The following is a 16,800-nucleotide window of genomic DNA, read 5'->3' as shown; positions in this document are numbered from 1 at the left end:
CGTCCATCCTACGCGGATTGGAATCCGACGCTGCAGGGTCAGCTTTTCTTTTATTTTTTTTCTCTGTCCCCCTGCCTCCAAACCTTCGGAAGCAGGGGCCACCCCTGCTACCCACAAAAGGCCATCACTACCAAACATGGCGAACGGGGGACACCCCTGCAACCTCCGCTCACCATGTTTGTAAATGATTACCCAATCTGATCGTTTCAATCGAATGGTACTGGCCAAATTCGACCAGATGTACCAGACGATCAATTTAAAACTAGCAGAGTGGGTAATTCCTTGTGTTCATGTCTTGGGGGCTGGATTGTATTTTCTTGCTGTTTTTGCTGTAACTCATGCCAGCTTCTGCTGTCTAATCGCTCTTTATATCCAGAGCCTGTAAGATTGGTGTGTACCACAGAGGGTATCTGCTGGCTGAGCCTCCAAGATCCTGGTAATACACCAGTAGAGGTGGTGCCCCAGTCCTAGGATCTGTGATACCTGACATTTTCTCCTCCGACCCCTTCTTGGTAGATGCAAAATCGTTTCATAGGACGGATTGTATACTTAAAAGTGACACAAAGGATAAATGAAAGGCTGGGGAGCATGCCAAAATACACGCCTGTTTTAACTGCCAGCAAAACCTGTGGCCAAGTCCACTCACCTACGCGGGGCAAGTGGACATCATGAACCCCGGGGTGCACAGGTCAAGCTCCGTAGAGTAACCAGTGCAAATTAATAGCTCCCTGCCGAGTAACTTTGTGTGTAAATCCCTCACCCCCAGTAGAGTAGCTGGGGATGTAAAACCCCCACACAATAGATTGTGGTTCAAAGCCCTATCCCCTGCAGAGTAGCTGGTTGTGCAAAGCCCTAGGCCCCCAGTGGAGTTGTCGAGAGGGCAGAGCCCTGACCCTGCACGGTTTCCAAGGAAGGAGGGCATGGGCATGCCTGGCCCCGCGAGGGTAGCTGAATGGCAGAGCCGTAGTCCCACCAAAATAGGTGCGGGTGCAAAGCCATTGCCCCAAGGCTGTAAGTGGTCCAGGGCTAGCCAGGGCTCAGCCCTGACAGCGTCCAAATATTGCCCTTGAGCCGGGGCTCTGCCAGGGGTCTCCGAACTGGCCTCCCTTACCACATTTCTTTAAAAATATGAGTACCATTGCTGGTCTTTGCCGGTAAATGTCACCTTGAATAATGTTTAGAATCGCATCAGTTAAAGGAATTTGAAATTAGGTACTTTTCAAACAGGAAAGGGTAATTAAGAGAATACATTGTTTGATTGTGGCAACACATTTGTACTAAAGTATTATTATTGGTATGTATGAATAATGGATTTCCTTCAGAAGAACTGTGGGACTGCATGGTGTACCATTTGATGTTCTGTTTCATATTGGAATATATTTATTTTGGTGAACAATTTTACACATATTAACGATGTTTAAATACATCTTTTAAACCAGAATATTTGCCCTTGCATTGCACCTATGTAAACTTGATTGCCTCTGACAGGTCACTATTTTTATTACATAGGCCACTCCTCTTTTAAAGCTTAATTAGCTACTTGGGATTTGAGGCTGAGACCCTTTTTAGGCCCCGCCACCAAATATCGCATCAGGACGCCTTAGAGCACCCCTGTCACCCATTTCCTGTATGTTGCTGGTGCGTGTTATGCATTCATTGGGCTTCATTCCGAGATTGGAGGTAGCCATGGCGCTAGTAGTGCCATGGCTGCCTCCAATAACGGTATCGAGTCCGCCCTCATTCAATGGGGACTTACCGGTCTAGTCTGACCTTTGCGGGACCGGTAAGTCCCCATTGAAAATACCATTCCCCATTCCCATTTGAGCACCCATAGGCCTCAAATGGGAATGGAATCTGTACCGCAATTTGCGGTACCCTTATATGCTCCCGGGACCCGCAAAGGGACCTCGGAATAGGGCGCAAAAAGATTACCGGCACCGGTGTCCTTACCGGTGCCTGTAATCCCCTTGCACCAGCCTCGGAATGAGGCCCATTGTCTTTGTTCGACGTATGCGTCAGTATCCGCCAGGGGGCGGTGTTTCTCTGGGCTGTGCTTCCTTTCAGAAGGCACTGCTCTCATGCTAGTTTGTTGCAGCCCCTCAGCAAACGTCACAGCACTATGCCATTATAAAACAAAATCAAACATGTTGAGGAAGTTTCTCGAAGTGTGGTTTTAAAACATTTGTTTTTAATTCAAACAGTGTAGCTAAAGGAAACTTGTGTAGCGAAGGGTGTGTGGGTCTGGGCTACAAATGACAGATGCAAATCTAGTAGTACACACCGTTCCACTCACTTCCATCCACAGTTTCACGTGATTCAACCTACGTATCACTCGAAGCGTACACCACGCCATCTTTGTGGTGCCACCCATAACACTGAACCCCTACCCCTGCCCTGTGATGACCCCTGGACTCGGTCTCATCCTCCTAACCTTGCGCTTACAACTGCTAATGGGTATCTTTTAATATATAAATATGCATTCTCTACCCCTCCCCCTTGAACACTCGCCCTGACCTAACCAGATATTTACAACTGTTAATATGTAAACATGAACTGCTGTCACCACTGACCCCAGGCCACAAAGTACACTTTTTTTTTTTTGGTCACGAGACAGCTCCTTTAAAGGTCTCCATGACCTACCCACCCATACATGAGCAGTGTCCACTGTCCAGGCACCTTGAAAAGAGGAACGTCGTCTGTTCTTCTCTCAACGGCACTTCCGATTAAAGTGCCAACCACCCAAAATAATAGAAACACAAACTACTACTCCCTTTCTCCACACCCACAGCCCAGGTTTACTGAAACCTTCTTGACAGTATCAACTTAACTGTCTCATTCTAGTGGAGCATCTCGAAGCCCCCACCATCTGACTTGAAACACACAGCCATATCTGTGGTAGACCTCACGTATGCCATGCACTATGCCACAGCGCTGGCCTAATGGGATTGGCTAATTTCCCACTTAGTAAACAACAAAGAGTGGTGTCTCACGAGGGCGCACTTAATATCACAGATATCAACACATTTATTCACAAAAGTGTACACAAGAATCTAACAAAAGGCAAACAATTAAAAAAGCACTCAAATAGTTAGTGTTTCATGCATAAAGCTCAAAATAAGATGGTGGGTTAGGATAGCCCCCTAAATAACAAAAACATAATAGTCAAAAACAAACACCACATAAGAATACAAGATAGTGAAAGTCAAGGGAACTTAATAGATCATAGCCCCTTGGAACGTGTAATCAATACATAAAAGCAAAGGTACAACACATTCAAAAATGCTCAAAACCCAGTAGGTACCATATTGCACATACAAATGATCACATAGGACCATACACTACAGACGTGGTCTAATGACAAGCCATTGGTAGTGGCCAGTGGGTAATCGCCCATTTAGCCACAGAATTGCCTAGCCCACCCCTCTCTCTAGCATTCCTCTGAGCAATACCCTGCGTAATTGACTCTACTGTGCAGTTTTGTAATACCCCAACGTATGAGTCGCAATGCCATGCTCGCTCTTTACATCTCCTTCCTGGCTTCTGTCCTCCGCCCACCCCTCCAGCCCCTTCTGCTACCTTCCTCCAGCCTGCCCAAAAATCTTTTCAAAGTAGATGAACCAGGATTCCTTTCCACCAAACCTGCCCCCATCTAACACAAGCGGCTGTCCACTGAAATTCTCCCAACCCACCTCTGTGGCACATGAGCCTACCTCTACTAGAACTTGGCGGGGGGGGGCGCGGGGGGCTGGCCCCCTAGGGGGCCTGAAGAATGTCTGTGAGGGCGGGACTATTTAAAAAGGGATTAAGGTGACTATTTTTAATATTTTAAAAAAGGATTATTGTGACTGCTTTTAATAGAAAATATAAGCAGTAGAAAATCTACTTATATTCTAAAGAGATTGGGGGCCCCCTGGACATCCTTTGGACCACCTAGGGCGTTGTGAAATACCTGAGGGTATCAACATAGTGAGCCTCGAGAAACCCTTATTAATACGGTGGCCAACAAAGGGCTGATCTGCTCCGTTCCCAACTCTAGGGGTGAAAAAGCGAGAAAGGCTGTCCAGGATGGGGGACCCCGGGGTTGTACTCGAGGGAATAACCCAAAGAAAATGTGTTATTGTACCGCAGAAGGAGAGGAGGCCGAGATCCCTGAAACCACCTTACGCTGTATTATATCTGCCTCCCTTCTTCCCATTAGATCTCTCATGTCCCAACCCAACGTCCCCTCCATATCTGGTAAATACCCTAGGAGCACGAAGACTCAAACCACATCTATGAGAAATCCTGCTTTTCTACTATCTACTCAAACACTCCCCACCATTCTTCTTCCAGTCCCTCTGATTATTATTTTCCGCATCCCAACCTTGTCAGATACAACACTACTGTTCCGCAAACCCCTTGTTTATTTTATGATAGTAAATCCTACCAATCCCATTCCTCTGTCACTTTTCGACTATTTAATTGACTGTGACACTGTGACCAACAACTACAGTTCCCACAAACCCTCTTACTCATTTTGAAAACCCTCCAAAATGTGCCTTTCTGAAATCTCCTACTCCCTACGACAAAGGCTACAATTTCCCATAACGCCTCTTCCCCATCCTGTCAGGCAAAACACTTAGAAACTCTACATCTCCCCTTTTCCCGACACGAAAGACAACAGACTCCTAGAGCTGTTTACCTGACATGTCCTGACACAAGGGTCAGGCAATTAACCAGAATCCCACACACCTGTCGGACGGCCCTTTACCCACAGGGATAAAAGGTGGAGCAAGAGAGTACAGTACGAGCAAGGCAGACCGCACAACGTGAAGGCTAACTCAGCACAGCAGTTCAAGAGGAGGCGAAAGACGGCGAATATCGAGGGGGTGATCAGGAGATAGGTGACCTTGCCCTTTCCGGTCCAGGCCCGTGAAACCTCCGCAGATGGAAACATAAGTCAGCGAACAAAGGCCAGTGTGTGTTGCAACAGATGTCTACGGTACATGAGACCCTCCTCCGATGATAGCCAAGCCAGGGAGAGACGCTTGTCTTAGTGGTATCAACCTTGACTCCAAAGCCAAGCAGTTCATCACAGCCGGTGAGTCGACGGGAGTGTCGATAAGAAACTGAACTGTGTTGAAGGAAATGTAGCAAGAGATAAATTGAACTTTGAAAAGCAGCAGAAGGGGAAAACCAACAGAGAAGGCCGGCACCATGTGGGGGCTCAGGCACGAAACTCTGGGTGATTACCCGATGGTAGCAACTACCGGAACCAGAAGTCTTGCGAAGAGGCAAAAAGAGGTCAAAGTGGTCCTTCAGGGGCTTGTAAAATCCTCTGTACCATCGAAAGTCTTTGACCTACAGATGGTTGAGAAGCGAAGGGAAATTAATCCCGCTTGGTGAAAGGAGTGCATGAACAGTGTGTTGTAAAAGTTGGCAAGAGTGAACCAGGAAGAGTGAAGCCAACAATCGGGAGCGAAGCCTGAAGTACTGTTCAAAAAGACATTAAAACTCGAGAATGTCGCAGGTGTTGGAAGATCAGAGGAAGTGAATCGTCCCCCTTGTCAAATGGGTCCGAGCCCAGTGAAGGGAGATCCAGGGGAGGAAAGCTTTCATCCAAGGTTTACTGAGAAAGGAACTGTCTTATGAATTTGTTGCACAACTACTGAGGGGGTTTGCGCCCAGAAGAGGGGGACCCAGAGGTGAAGCTATCACCCAAAGTGTATATGAAGCAGAAGATTTTGTTTTTATTTGGGCCCAGCGCCTGGAAGATGGGGTCCCAGAGGTGAAGCCATCACCCAACTTGAACTGTGGTAAAGAACCTTTTTGTTTGTTTGTTGGATACATCAGGCCTCGAAGGCAAGAGACTTCTTAATGCAAAGAGACTTTACCATCGAATAGCCTGATAGCTGGAACGGAACTGTGGGCTTGTGCTGAGAAAGCTTGAGCTTGTGCTGTGCTCCAAGGTCTCACTTTGTCCCATGCTGAAAACGTGGGGAAAGGGAGACACATGACAATCACATCCTGACTTAGTATTTGGAACACTTTTTCTTTATTGAAACCCCATCCCACACTCTTTCTGTAATTAGTTGTAAGGACTTGGCAATAGGTTGTTCTTAGTATATGCCCTTTTATTTGTCACAACGCCACTAGGACTGCCTTATTTTCTTATTTGATGGTCGAGGCTTGCTCCCATATTAGATTTAGGTTTAGGTTAGGCGTTTTTCCACCCTCCTTTCATTGTTCAATAAACAACCTTGAACTGTGATCACTTGTGCCTGCCTTTACTGTTGTCACCATGAGTACCTTACAGCGGCCAACCACTAGGTGGGGGGAGGGGTACAGAAAGAATATTTTTACTCAAGGGGAGGCTTGGTATGAAAAAGTTTGAATACCACTTCTCTATACCATCTCCAAATTCCCTTTGCCCCCCTGTAATCATTTTGGGTTGCACTCCTGAAAACCGACACACTATATACATTTATCTGCATAGTAGCATGGGCTGCTTCTGCATTCAATGTAAGTGCTATTGTCAAATGCGGTACAGCTCACTCGCGCCCCAAGGGCCCGGTCTCAATACGTAAGACGGAGGAGACTGTGAAATGGAAAAAGCGTGAATCATCAAGGAGATACTTTGTATCTTTACCGAGCCCTGTTACTATGGACACCTTATTCCACAGAGGCAGGTTCTGACTTAATTGAGCGGTGAGAGCAGACTCTATGCACAGTGTTAATGTCGCTTCATGTAATGCTATAGTTGGCATTCTGCTGACTTAATCCTTTTTTTAGGAGCAAAGTCCATATATTCATAAACTTAATGTTTGTTTCATTGCACCACTCTGTTACCTGGAGGTAACGTTCGTGTATAAAAGTCCATCTTATGGTATCGTTCCAGGGTTCCTATTCACTGGTGGATATGGCTGCTGAGAGTTGTAGTCCGAAACGTCTGCATAACCAGTGACTGACTGTAAAGAAAGTAACTCGATTTCTCAAGTGCGGGTTGTTGGATGGAGGCTGTTATAATTTCATGCATCTATAAAGAGCAAAGTGTGGTTATTTTCTTTTTTTGTTTCTTTGACAGGTTCGCTGGAGTAATCCTTTTAAGTCTTTGTATTATTTATTTGGTCAAGTTGAGCCTCCCGCCTAGAAGATGCGACATGAAGGATGTGGCTCCTCAGCGAATTCAGGTAGGGGAGAGTTTAGGCCATGTTCATGTAGCAAACCTTCCACAGTTTATTTCCATGCCTGGGATAAGATGAGTCCCGTCAGAATGGTGAAAAGCCCTTCAGCAATGCTTACTGTCGGCCGCTTTACTTTTTACTTTGTTGCGGCCTAGTGGCCACGCACACGCACATATACACCCATGCACACGTCTCCTGGAGCCATTGCGGGGGAAACCATTTCGTAGTGGGATGACGGGGGGGCGGGGGATTCTGCTCTTCTTGTTTTGTAATTATTTCTGTTCATTTGAAAGTGCACCCAAGGCAGCTTGGCGAACAACAGATGTTCTTTACTTGAGTTATATAAAAATGCATTAATTAATGTGTAAAAAAAAAAATATATATATATCCATCGTCATTTAGTGAGCTAGGAAACTGATTAGCCTGGTCTTAACTTAATGCATTAAGCACATTGTATCTGCCTTGCCACCATCCCACCTTCAGCATGTTGGCATTGTATTTCAAATTGACCATGTGACCGGGACTTTTGAAAATTGGCCCCAAATATGAGAGCCAGGTTCACACGGTTATCAGTGGCACTCATTCCAGATGCTCAAGAGCACCCCATGCTTGGGGCCTGCAGCAGGACACAGGAGCAGAAAGCACTGAATGATGATGCTGTGTTTAATGCTCATATAATCACTCTTCCACTTTACTCATTGTTGTCAGTTGTGCATTTGCTTATCCTTGGCTCTTCCTCGTTTGGATTTCCTAATAAGCTCTAAACATGGCTTTCCCAGCAACCTTGTCATTATAAGATAGCCTCTCAAGAGAGTTCAAAGTACTACTCACGTCTTCTCCGCCATTCACCTTGTCTACCAGATCATCAATTTCAAGTAACTGAGGCGAAAGTGACTAGAGTACCTCCACTACATATGTTAATGTTAAAGGACATTTGTACCGCGCACTATCACCACCGTAGTGGTCTCTTGGCGCTCTGGCGGCTCTGAAAGAGGAGGGGAGGTTGAGTTAGTGGGAGGAAGCAGGAAAAGTGCAAGAGAGCAGTGATGTGCTGTTGGCGGCCTCAGCCCGGTGGGTCCGTTGGCTGGGACTGGGGTGTTTGCGGCCGATAGTCGTCGTGTACTGTTGTGCAAGGCTATGTGCGCTTTTGTTTTGTTGTTGCAATGTAGTGAAGTTTGTGCGGTTTGTTGTGCTGTAGGTTTTGGTTGTGTTTGGTTTGGAGTTTGAGAGGTGTATGCAGAAAGGGAAATTGTTAGTAGGGTTGGTTAGTTTGCGTCTCTATCCTGAATTGGAGCGCTCGGCTTGCGTAGTCTCCCCTGTTGCGGCTCTGTCCTGATCTGGGTCTGACTGGCATACATGCTAACCTTCAAAATCCCATCCATATACGACGCAAGCCAATGTTCACTATTCTATCTAAGCGTGTACATGCTAACATTCACAATTCTATCTAGGTGTGGACATGCTAACATTCACAATTCTATCTAAGCGTGGACATGCTAATATTACGGCAGTCTGTTATTTGGAGGTAAGATAGAGTGGCATGGGCTTTCTGGAGTGGAGTGATTGCTCTACTCCCCACCCATACCACACTCACGGTTTTGTTGGTGTCTGTTAGTTGCTGGCTTCATTGGCTTCCCCTGCTGACACCTGCAGACACATATTGGAGCCGCCAATGTTGGAGCTGCCCTTGGCCTTGGGGCCCTTAGCCACAGGGGCTGCCAGGCAGAGGGCTGCCCTGAGATGTCCTTGATATATGGAATGTGGACCAATCCGGATGCAGTGGGCGGGTTGGGGGTGGGCAGAGTGACAACCAGGAAGCGGGCGGGCACAACACGCGCCAAGTGCGCAATGGTGCATGTAAGCGCCATTTTTTAAAAAATTGGGCCTTTGAGGGGTAGGGGTCAGGAGACTCCTTACCTTGGTCTGGGGGTCGCTGGATATGGTGGGAAGCAGCTGGTGCCGAGCCTCACTGCGGCCTCCATTTTCCTTATTTATTTTTTTAAATGGTCCACTCGGGAGGCGGGCAGAGGGACAACCAGGAAGCGGGCGGGCACAGGGGGACACAACACACGCCGAGTGCGAAATGGTGCTTGTAAGCGCCATTTTTTTTAAAATTGGGCTCTCTGAGCCTTCTAGCGGAGCGCCAGACATCGTGCTTACAAATGCAAGTCTTTATAAATATGCCCTTCTCCCAGGTGAGGTTGCTCGTCTGTCTCCATCCATGGTCTCGGATGCAAGTGGGGCTGCTATGACTCCATGCTTAGATGTCTGTTAGCTTTTAGGGTTCACCTGGATTATAAACAAAGGTTTTAGGGCTCGTCCATCAATGGCATTGGTCTAGTGTGTATAGTTCAAGAGTGTATGTTTGGCATAAAGCGTGAATTTGTTAATGAATAGTGTGCCTGGAATTTCCTTAAGGCATGAATACCATTGCTTGGAATTCTATTCTGCAGTGCTTTGATAGGGGTGTCTCAAGACTGAATTGCCTTGAAGACATGCACCCTATGACGCTAGTTTTGCAATGCATTAAATCTGTCACTCTATCACTAAATTCTTATTATCAGATGTGGCCAGGGAGCTAAAGCTTCATACTTCATAGTGTTTTCTTTATGTAATGATACTTGGTATCATCCATAAAAATCTATTGAACTTTGGTCCGTTCCTTTGTCTCCCTAGTAGCCACTGTTACCGTGCGGCACAGCTTTGACTTGGGTAACTCATTCATCCAAAGGTATGAATGCTCTGCAACAATATTTTAGTGGAACGGCGTCATGCAGTGACTGAATCCATAGAACACTGGATTTAATTTTGTTATTGTTTTGTATACTGCTAAATCGCAAACAAATTTCCCCAAGCGGCAAAAGGGAGAAAGCACATAGAGCGGGGAGGCTAGGGAGGAGAGTAATTCAGGAAACCGGAAGTGGTGAAACGGTTAGTGCAGAGTACAATGAAGTGCCGGTATGAGTAAAGTGCATATTCTGTATATTCTCCAGCATTGGATCTTTCATGGATTCACATGCTTAGAATATTCCCCGTCGTCAGACTGGGACCCCTCGGTACACATATATAGCCTTTTCCAATAGGAAAACTTCCGACACTTTTGTGTCCTATCTACGTCCTTTTAGGACCCTCCTACGCATGCTCCGTAGGCCGTCCCAGTATAAGAGGCCCGCCCCCGCGGCTCCCCTACAGATTTCAACCGTCTCCAAAGTATTGGGATCTCCTCGTGTTGTCCTACTGTTTTGTACTAGGTTGCGTTATTGGATTTCGAGTAGTATAATGTCCTCTGTGTCAGGAAAAGTGCTGTTCCGTCCATGCGCGACAGGCGGCTTAAAAAAGGTTTACGAGGGGGACGGACATATGGACTGCATATATTGCCTCCACCCTCATCATTCGGCGGATACCTGCGACATATGCAAGGGTTTTTCTCAAAAAACCCTCAGACCGGAACCGACGCCTGGTGGCATGGCTGAATGATGGAGCGGGGGCATACCCCCCCTCGGAGGTGGGCTCCACACAGTCGGCGAAAACATCACGCCGCGCGGCCTCGTCGGAACCACCGGCGAAGAAATCTAGACCGTCGGAAAAAGAGTCGTCTGGAAGTCACTCCACTAGAGACTCCTCGGCAAAGAAATCATCCTCATCAAAAAAGCATGAGAAGGAAAGGAAATCCTCCTCTGGCGATCATCACAGATCGACCACGAGTCGAGAGTCGATTAAAAGCGGGCACAGTGTGGCGAAGGCGGGACCGCCAAAACCACCTGCGAAGTCTACGACGTCGTCGACGGCGGTCCAGTCATCGGCAGCCTCCCTGCCACTTGCACAGGGGGCATCCACCGTCCCGTCGACGAGGGCATCGTCGACGGGGGTCCTACAGGAGGACTGGAGGCCTGAAGTCTTTGACCCGACCCCCCCGGAGGCTTTGCTACAAGAACAAGCTATGTTGCTGTCCTCGGAGGACGAGAACGAGAGAGTTGCTGGCCCAACAGACCTAGGGCTACGAGCGGCTGACAAGTCGTTGACGAGGGCATCCTTTATACCGGTATCTGCCCCTCTCCTCAATCGGTTTTGTTGTTGGATATTCTGTCCACGCTTCAGTCCTTGTTGCGGTCGTTGGACCAGCGACTACCCCAGGCAAGCCTGCCACAGTCATCCGTCGACGAGCCGGGCCCGTCCCGTCAACCGACGCACCCACGCACGCCAATCTCAACACTGGCACAGGAGGAAGGTGAGCTGCCAGATTCGGAGTCTGACAGGGGAGCCATGTCGGATATCTCATTATCCCCCTCCAGGGATCCTACCTGGGAGTCAGAGGCGGAGTTGGAAAACCCCAGAAGCCCAGCTCACCCGTCCCCTCCGGACGACATTGCGTCATTCCATTCTATGATGGAGAAGGCATGCAAAGAATTTGGTCTGTCCCAGGAAGAACAGAAAAAGGACTGTTTTTTGTTCGACCACATGGGCAAGAGAAGGAGGTCGGTGTTCTCGATACCAATACTAGACCATGTATGGAAAGAGGGGTTGCAGACAATGAGACACCCATTCTCAGAACCAGCAGTGAAAGGACGCCTAGAAAAAAAGTTTAAGGCTCCAGAGTCTACCCCCAAGTGTTTATCCTTCCAACCAACACCGGACTTGGTGGTGTCGGCGGCAGCAGCGAGGAAGGCAAAGGCACAGCACAAGTGCACGACGACTCCTGAGAACGAAGCAAGACGCCAAGATGCCTTTGGCAAGAAAGTGCTCTCCGTGGGAACGACCAGAGTAAAGGCCGCAAACTCTCTGGCAATTGTGGCCAGATACAATAGGGAGATGTGGCACAGACTAGCTCCGCTGCTTGATCATCTTCCAGAAGAACAGAGGAAGGCGGCGATGCTACTGGTCCGAGAGGGTGAGGAAGCCTCAAATCACGCAATCAACATTGCGGTGGATCTCGCTGAGTCAGGCTTCAAGCAAGTCAACAATGGGGTGGTATTGCGTCGACAGTCATGGCTTAAGTGTACCTACTTCAGGCCAGAGGTGCAATACAAGGTCTTAGATATGCCCTTTGAGGGAGACCTTCTTTTCGGTGAGAAGGTGGACGAGGCCCTAAAAGGAATGAAAGAAGATTCGGACACGGCACGTTCATTGGGTACCCTCCAGAGTGGCAGAAGTTACAAGTCTGTTCGTCCCTTTAGAGGGCCTTCAGGTAATTCAAGATTCTCTTCTGGAGACAGATCCTTTGCCAGATCGGCTTACCCCTCCCAGGGATACCGAGGTGCCTCACAATCGGCTAACCGTCGACGAAACTTCCAGTCTTCCAGAAAACGACCATCATACCCGTCGTCGTCGAGAGGCAAGCAAAATAAAGATCAGCAGTGACATACCACAAACCGTTCTGGGGGGAAGAGTTTCAGCATATGTCGACGAATGGGAAAGGATAACGACGGACCAATGGGTGTTAGACACTATAAGAAACGGACACTCTCTGCAAATCAAACACAACCCTCCGCAAATCCCACCTGGTTCACCGCTCAGTCCCATATGAAGGTACTGCAACAAGAGGTTACACTCATGTTAGCAAAGGGCGTGATAGAATTAGTTCCAACATCACAGAGAGGTCAAGGAGTCTACTCAAGATACTTCGTCGTAAAAAAGCCGAACGGCAAATGGCGTCCCATTCTAGACTTACGCGATCTCAACAAGTCCTTAAAGAGCCTGAAATTCAAGATGCTCACTCTGCAGGAAGTGATCCACGCAGTTCAAAAGGGAGATTTCCTGGCGTCCCTGGATTTACAGGACGCGTATTTCCATATTTCAATGTGTCGGAAACACAGGAAATTCCTACGTTTTGTAATAGGGCGAACTCACTACCAATTCACGGTTCCTTTCGGGCTCAAGACCTCCCCCAGAACGTTCACAAAATGCCTGGCTCCAGTGGCTGCCTGGCTACGGAAGCAAAGCCACCATGTATACCCATACCTTGACGACTGGCTGGTAAGGGGATCCTCCCCAGCGTCGACCAACACAAGTCTGCAAGCCACCATGCAGCTTCTACAACGGCTAGGATTCGCCATAAACTTCGAAAAATCCTCTCTGCGGCCATCGAGAACGCTGGTATTCTTGGGGGCACAGTTCGAGACTCAGTTAGGGCTGGTGAAACCTTCTCTCGACAGGACCTCAAGACTCATTCAACATGCGGCCCGGCTACGGCGAAACACCAGGATCTCAGTGAGAAAGTATGTTTCGGTCCTAGGGGCCATGGCATCCTGCATCCATATGGTGAGAAACTGCCGACTATTCATGAGGCCAGTCCAAGAATTCCTCGCGGACCGATGGACACAGGCTCAGGGATCGTGGTCGGACAGGATAACCATCGAGGACGACAAGCTACGTCGGACCCTTCAGTGGTGGCAGAGTTCCCACAATCTGAACAACGGTGTGCCCCTACAGGAGCCGGAGTTTCAGAGCACCATAGTTACGGATGCGTCCCTAACCGGATGGGGAGCGCACATGGGTGCTCTCCAAACGTAAGGTCGCTGGTCTCCAACGGAGTCACTCCTACACATAAACGTACCTGAACTCAGAGCGGTATGATGGGCTTTGAAGGCGTTCCTACCACACATCAAGAGTTCGCGAGTGCGAATACTGACCGACAATACAACAGCCATGTTTTATCTGAGGACACAAGTAGGGACACGATCAAGGACTCTTTCCATAGAAGCCCAGAAAACATGGCATTGGGCATCGAAGCACGAAATTTCCCTCGTGGCTCATCACCTTCCAGGAGTGAGGAACAGCCAAGCCGACTCCCTCAGCAGAAGCATGGCCCAGATACACGAGTGGGAAATGGACACGGGTCACTTGAGGAAAGTGTTCGAGAAATGGGGTCACCCCCCTCTGGACGCCTTCGCGACCAAAGACAACAAGAAATGCGAGCAATTTGCAAGCAGATGGCCCCAAGAGGGTTCGTTGGGGGAGGCGTTCTCCTTCCCATGGACGGACATGTTCCTCTATGCTTTTCCCCCGTTTCCCCTCATACGGAAAACAATACAGTGGATACGCAGATACAATTGCCGGGTGATTCTAGTGACACCATACTGACCGAGGCAACCGTGGTTCTCAGACCTCCTCCATCTATCGCTGGAACATCCCATAGCGTTTCCGAAGGTCCCGTACCTTCTATCCCGGGACAGAGGCACGGTGTGGCATCACGACCCGGACAGTCTCAACCTTACGTCCTGGCTCCTGACTTCTCAGAGTTCGGCACTTTAGACATTTCAGAGGATTGCCAAAAAATTCTACAGGCGGCTAGAGCCCCTTCTACTAACAAATCTTACTCCTATAAGTGCCGGAGATTCTGTGAATGGTGTAGAGGACAACGGGGCCTACAACCATTGTTGGTGACGCCGGAACAAGTTCTACCTTACCTGCTCCTCTTGGCAGAAAAGGGATTGTCCCCCTCATCGATAAAGGTACACCTGGCAGCCATCTCGAGGTTCACAAGGAAGAGGCAGTCGTCTCCTCTATTCAGTGACAGACTGGTAAAACGCTTCATGAGGGGTTTATTTCGAGCTTTTCCCCCGGTGAAACGTTTTCCCCCGACGTGGAGCCTCAACACAGTGTTGGCAGGCTTGATGAAACCGCCTTTCGAGCCTATGGCCACGTCCGACATCAAATTCATTTCGTGGAAGTTGGCATTCTTGATAGCTATCACATCAGCCAGACGTATCTCGGAACTACAAGCGCTGGTCGTGGACCCGCCCTACCTAAGATTCTTTAAGGACAAGGTAGTCTTGGCAACTAACCCTATGTTCGTCCCGAAGGTTCCGACGGTATATCACAAACACTCGTCCATTGTTCTCCCTACTTTCTTCGCCACACCATCATCGGCAGCAGAAAAAGCTCTTCATACCCTGGACGTTAAGAGGGCTCTGAAATTTTACCTACATCGTACACAGGAACTCGGGTCTACTCGACAACTGTTCGTCGCATATGGTCCGTCGACGAGAGGAAAAGCAATCTCTAAACAAGGATTGGCTCGATGGGTCTCATCGACGATTGCGTTTTGTCACTCCTAAGGCCGGAAGGGCACTGCAAGGACATCCTAGAGCCCATTCTACAAGATCGATGTCCTCCTCAACAGCTTTACGGGCAGGAATTCCGCTGACGGACATATGCCAAGCTACGGCATGGTCAGTGCCCCACACGTTTACCCGCCACTACTGCCTTGCCAGGCAGCATGCGGACGGGGTGCAGATGGGAAGAGCTGTCCTGCGCCATCTGTTTCAGTAAGGTAAGCTCCACGCTGTGGAGAATCTGTTGTCTACCTTTTTAATGACAGTATACTTTATGTGGGTAAGGTTATATGAGTTAACTTATTCCTACTGTACATATGCATTGTGTAGTATGGTGAGGGTATATTACATTACATTCTCACCGCCGTCTCAGGTGTTACTGCTATACAATCTATTCTAAGCATGTTAATCCATGAAAGATCCAATGCTGGAGAAGGTAATAGTTTCTTACCTGTAACTCCAATTCGCCAGCATTGGTATCTTTCATGGATTCACATGCGCCCGCCAACCTCCCCGGAACGTAATGTATTTGATAAGTTTAACCCTTCCTACTTTGGAGGGGCCGAAATCTGAAGGGGAGCCGCGGGGGCGGGCCTCTTATACTGGGACGGCCTACGGAGCATGCGTAGGTGGGTCCTAAAAGGACATAGATAGGAAACAAAAGTGTCGGAAGTTTTCCTATTGGAAAAGGCTATATATGTGTACCGAGGGGTCCCAGTCTGACGACTGGGAATATTCTAAGCATGTGAATCTATGAAAGATACCAATGCAGGAGAAATGGAGTTACAGGTAAGAAACTATTCCCTTACACCTACTTTATCAAATAACTGAAAACAATAGAGTTGAGAGGTTCCTCATGAGCAGTTTACTGCCTTATTATTTATATAATATAACCCCAATTCCCTTCCATCCACTCATCAATGTTCAACGAATATTTGATGTTGGCCAATTTCCTTTATGATGCTGTTTCAGTGGCTATAATTGTTGTCCTTGGTGGTAGTCAGGTTCATTTAAATTTTAAGAGAAAGATTGTTTGATGGTTTCCAGTTGGATGGACATTACAGGACATGCATTTATGGCATGGCAGGGCTGTAGCGGAGGAGTGATGGATTGGGACATCCTCCAACTTAGTACTCGTTCCACCAGTAGTGGTCCGATCTAACCGATCACAGCTGTTTCCCATTTAACACACCTGACCAAGATGAATTCCTGTTTTAAAGTTTGGTGTAGCGGCTCCATTGTTGGGTCAGTTACCCCTTTACCCTCAAACAGGTTGAAGTGATGACAGATGAGGGAATTCTATGCTTTTGTTAGTCTTAATTTTAAGACTGTATTCCTCGTTACATTGATTTGTTTATGCAATAGATTGAATGTGTGAACAGTACCGTTTGCAAACCTCCAGGGTTCTCGTGCTGGTCCATGTGAGGTAGAAGATTGGGATGAGAGCTGATTCCAGAGCTCTCCAGTTTCCCCCATCTATGCGTGGGAAGTCCATTCAGTCCTTGGAACTGTGGAACTTGTAGATTCCCCCCCAATTTTAATTTTAGGAAAAACTACAACTTTCAGAATGAGAATTGGGGGTG

General features: G+C 48.0%; 1 protein-coding gene across 2 annotated transcripts in view; it reads left to right on the top strand.

Annotated features, from left to right (window-relative positions):
• The window catches only part of ST3GAL5 (ST3 beta-galactoside alpha-2,3-sialyltransferase 5), a 559,457-nt gene that overhangs the window by 345,494 nt on the left and 197,163 nt on the right, over nt 1-16,800 (top strand). For both annotated transcript variants that reach the window (XM_069632172.1, XM_069632171.1), the window contains one exon: nt 7,064-7,169. In XM_069632172.1, coding sequence (XP_069488273.1) covers nt 7,064-7,169 — 106 coding nt within the window. The remainder of the gene's footprint in view (nt 1-7,063; nt 7,170-16,800) is intronic.

The sequence above is a fragment of the Ambystoma mexicanum genome, chromosome 6q (genome assembly GCF_040938575.1).
Source record: "Ambystoma mexicanum isolate Mex_15411 chromosome 6q, UKY_AmexF1_1, whole genome shotgun sequence".
NCBI classification, from domain to species: domain Eukaryota; kingdom Metazoa; phylum Chordata; class Amphibia; order Caudata; family Ambystomatidae; genus Ambystoma; species Ambystoma mexicanum.
This window is presented reverse-complemented; position numbering and strand designations above follow the sequence as displayed.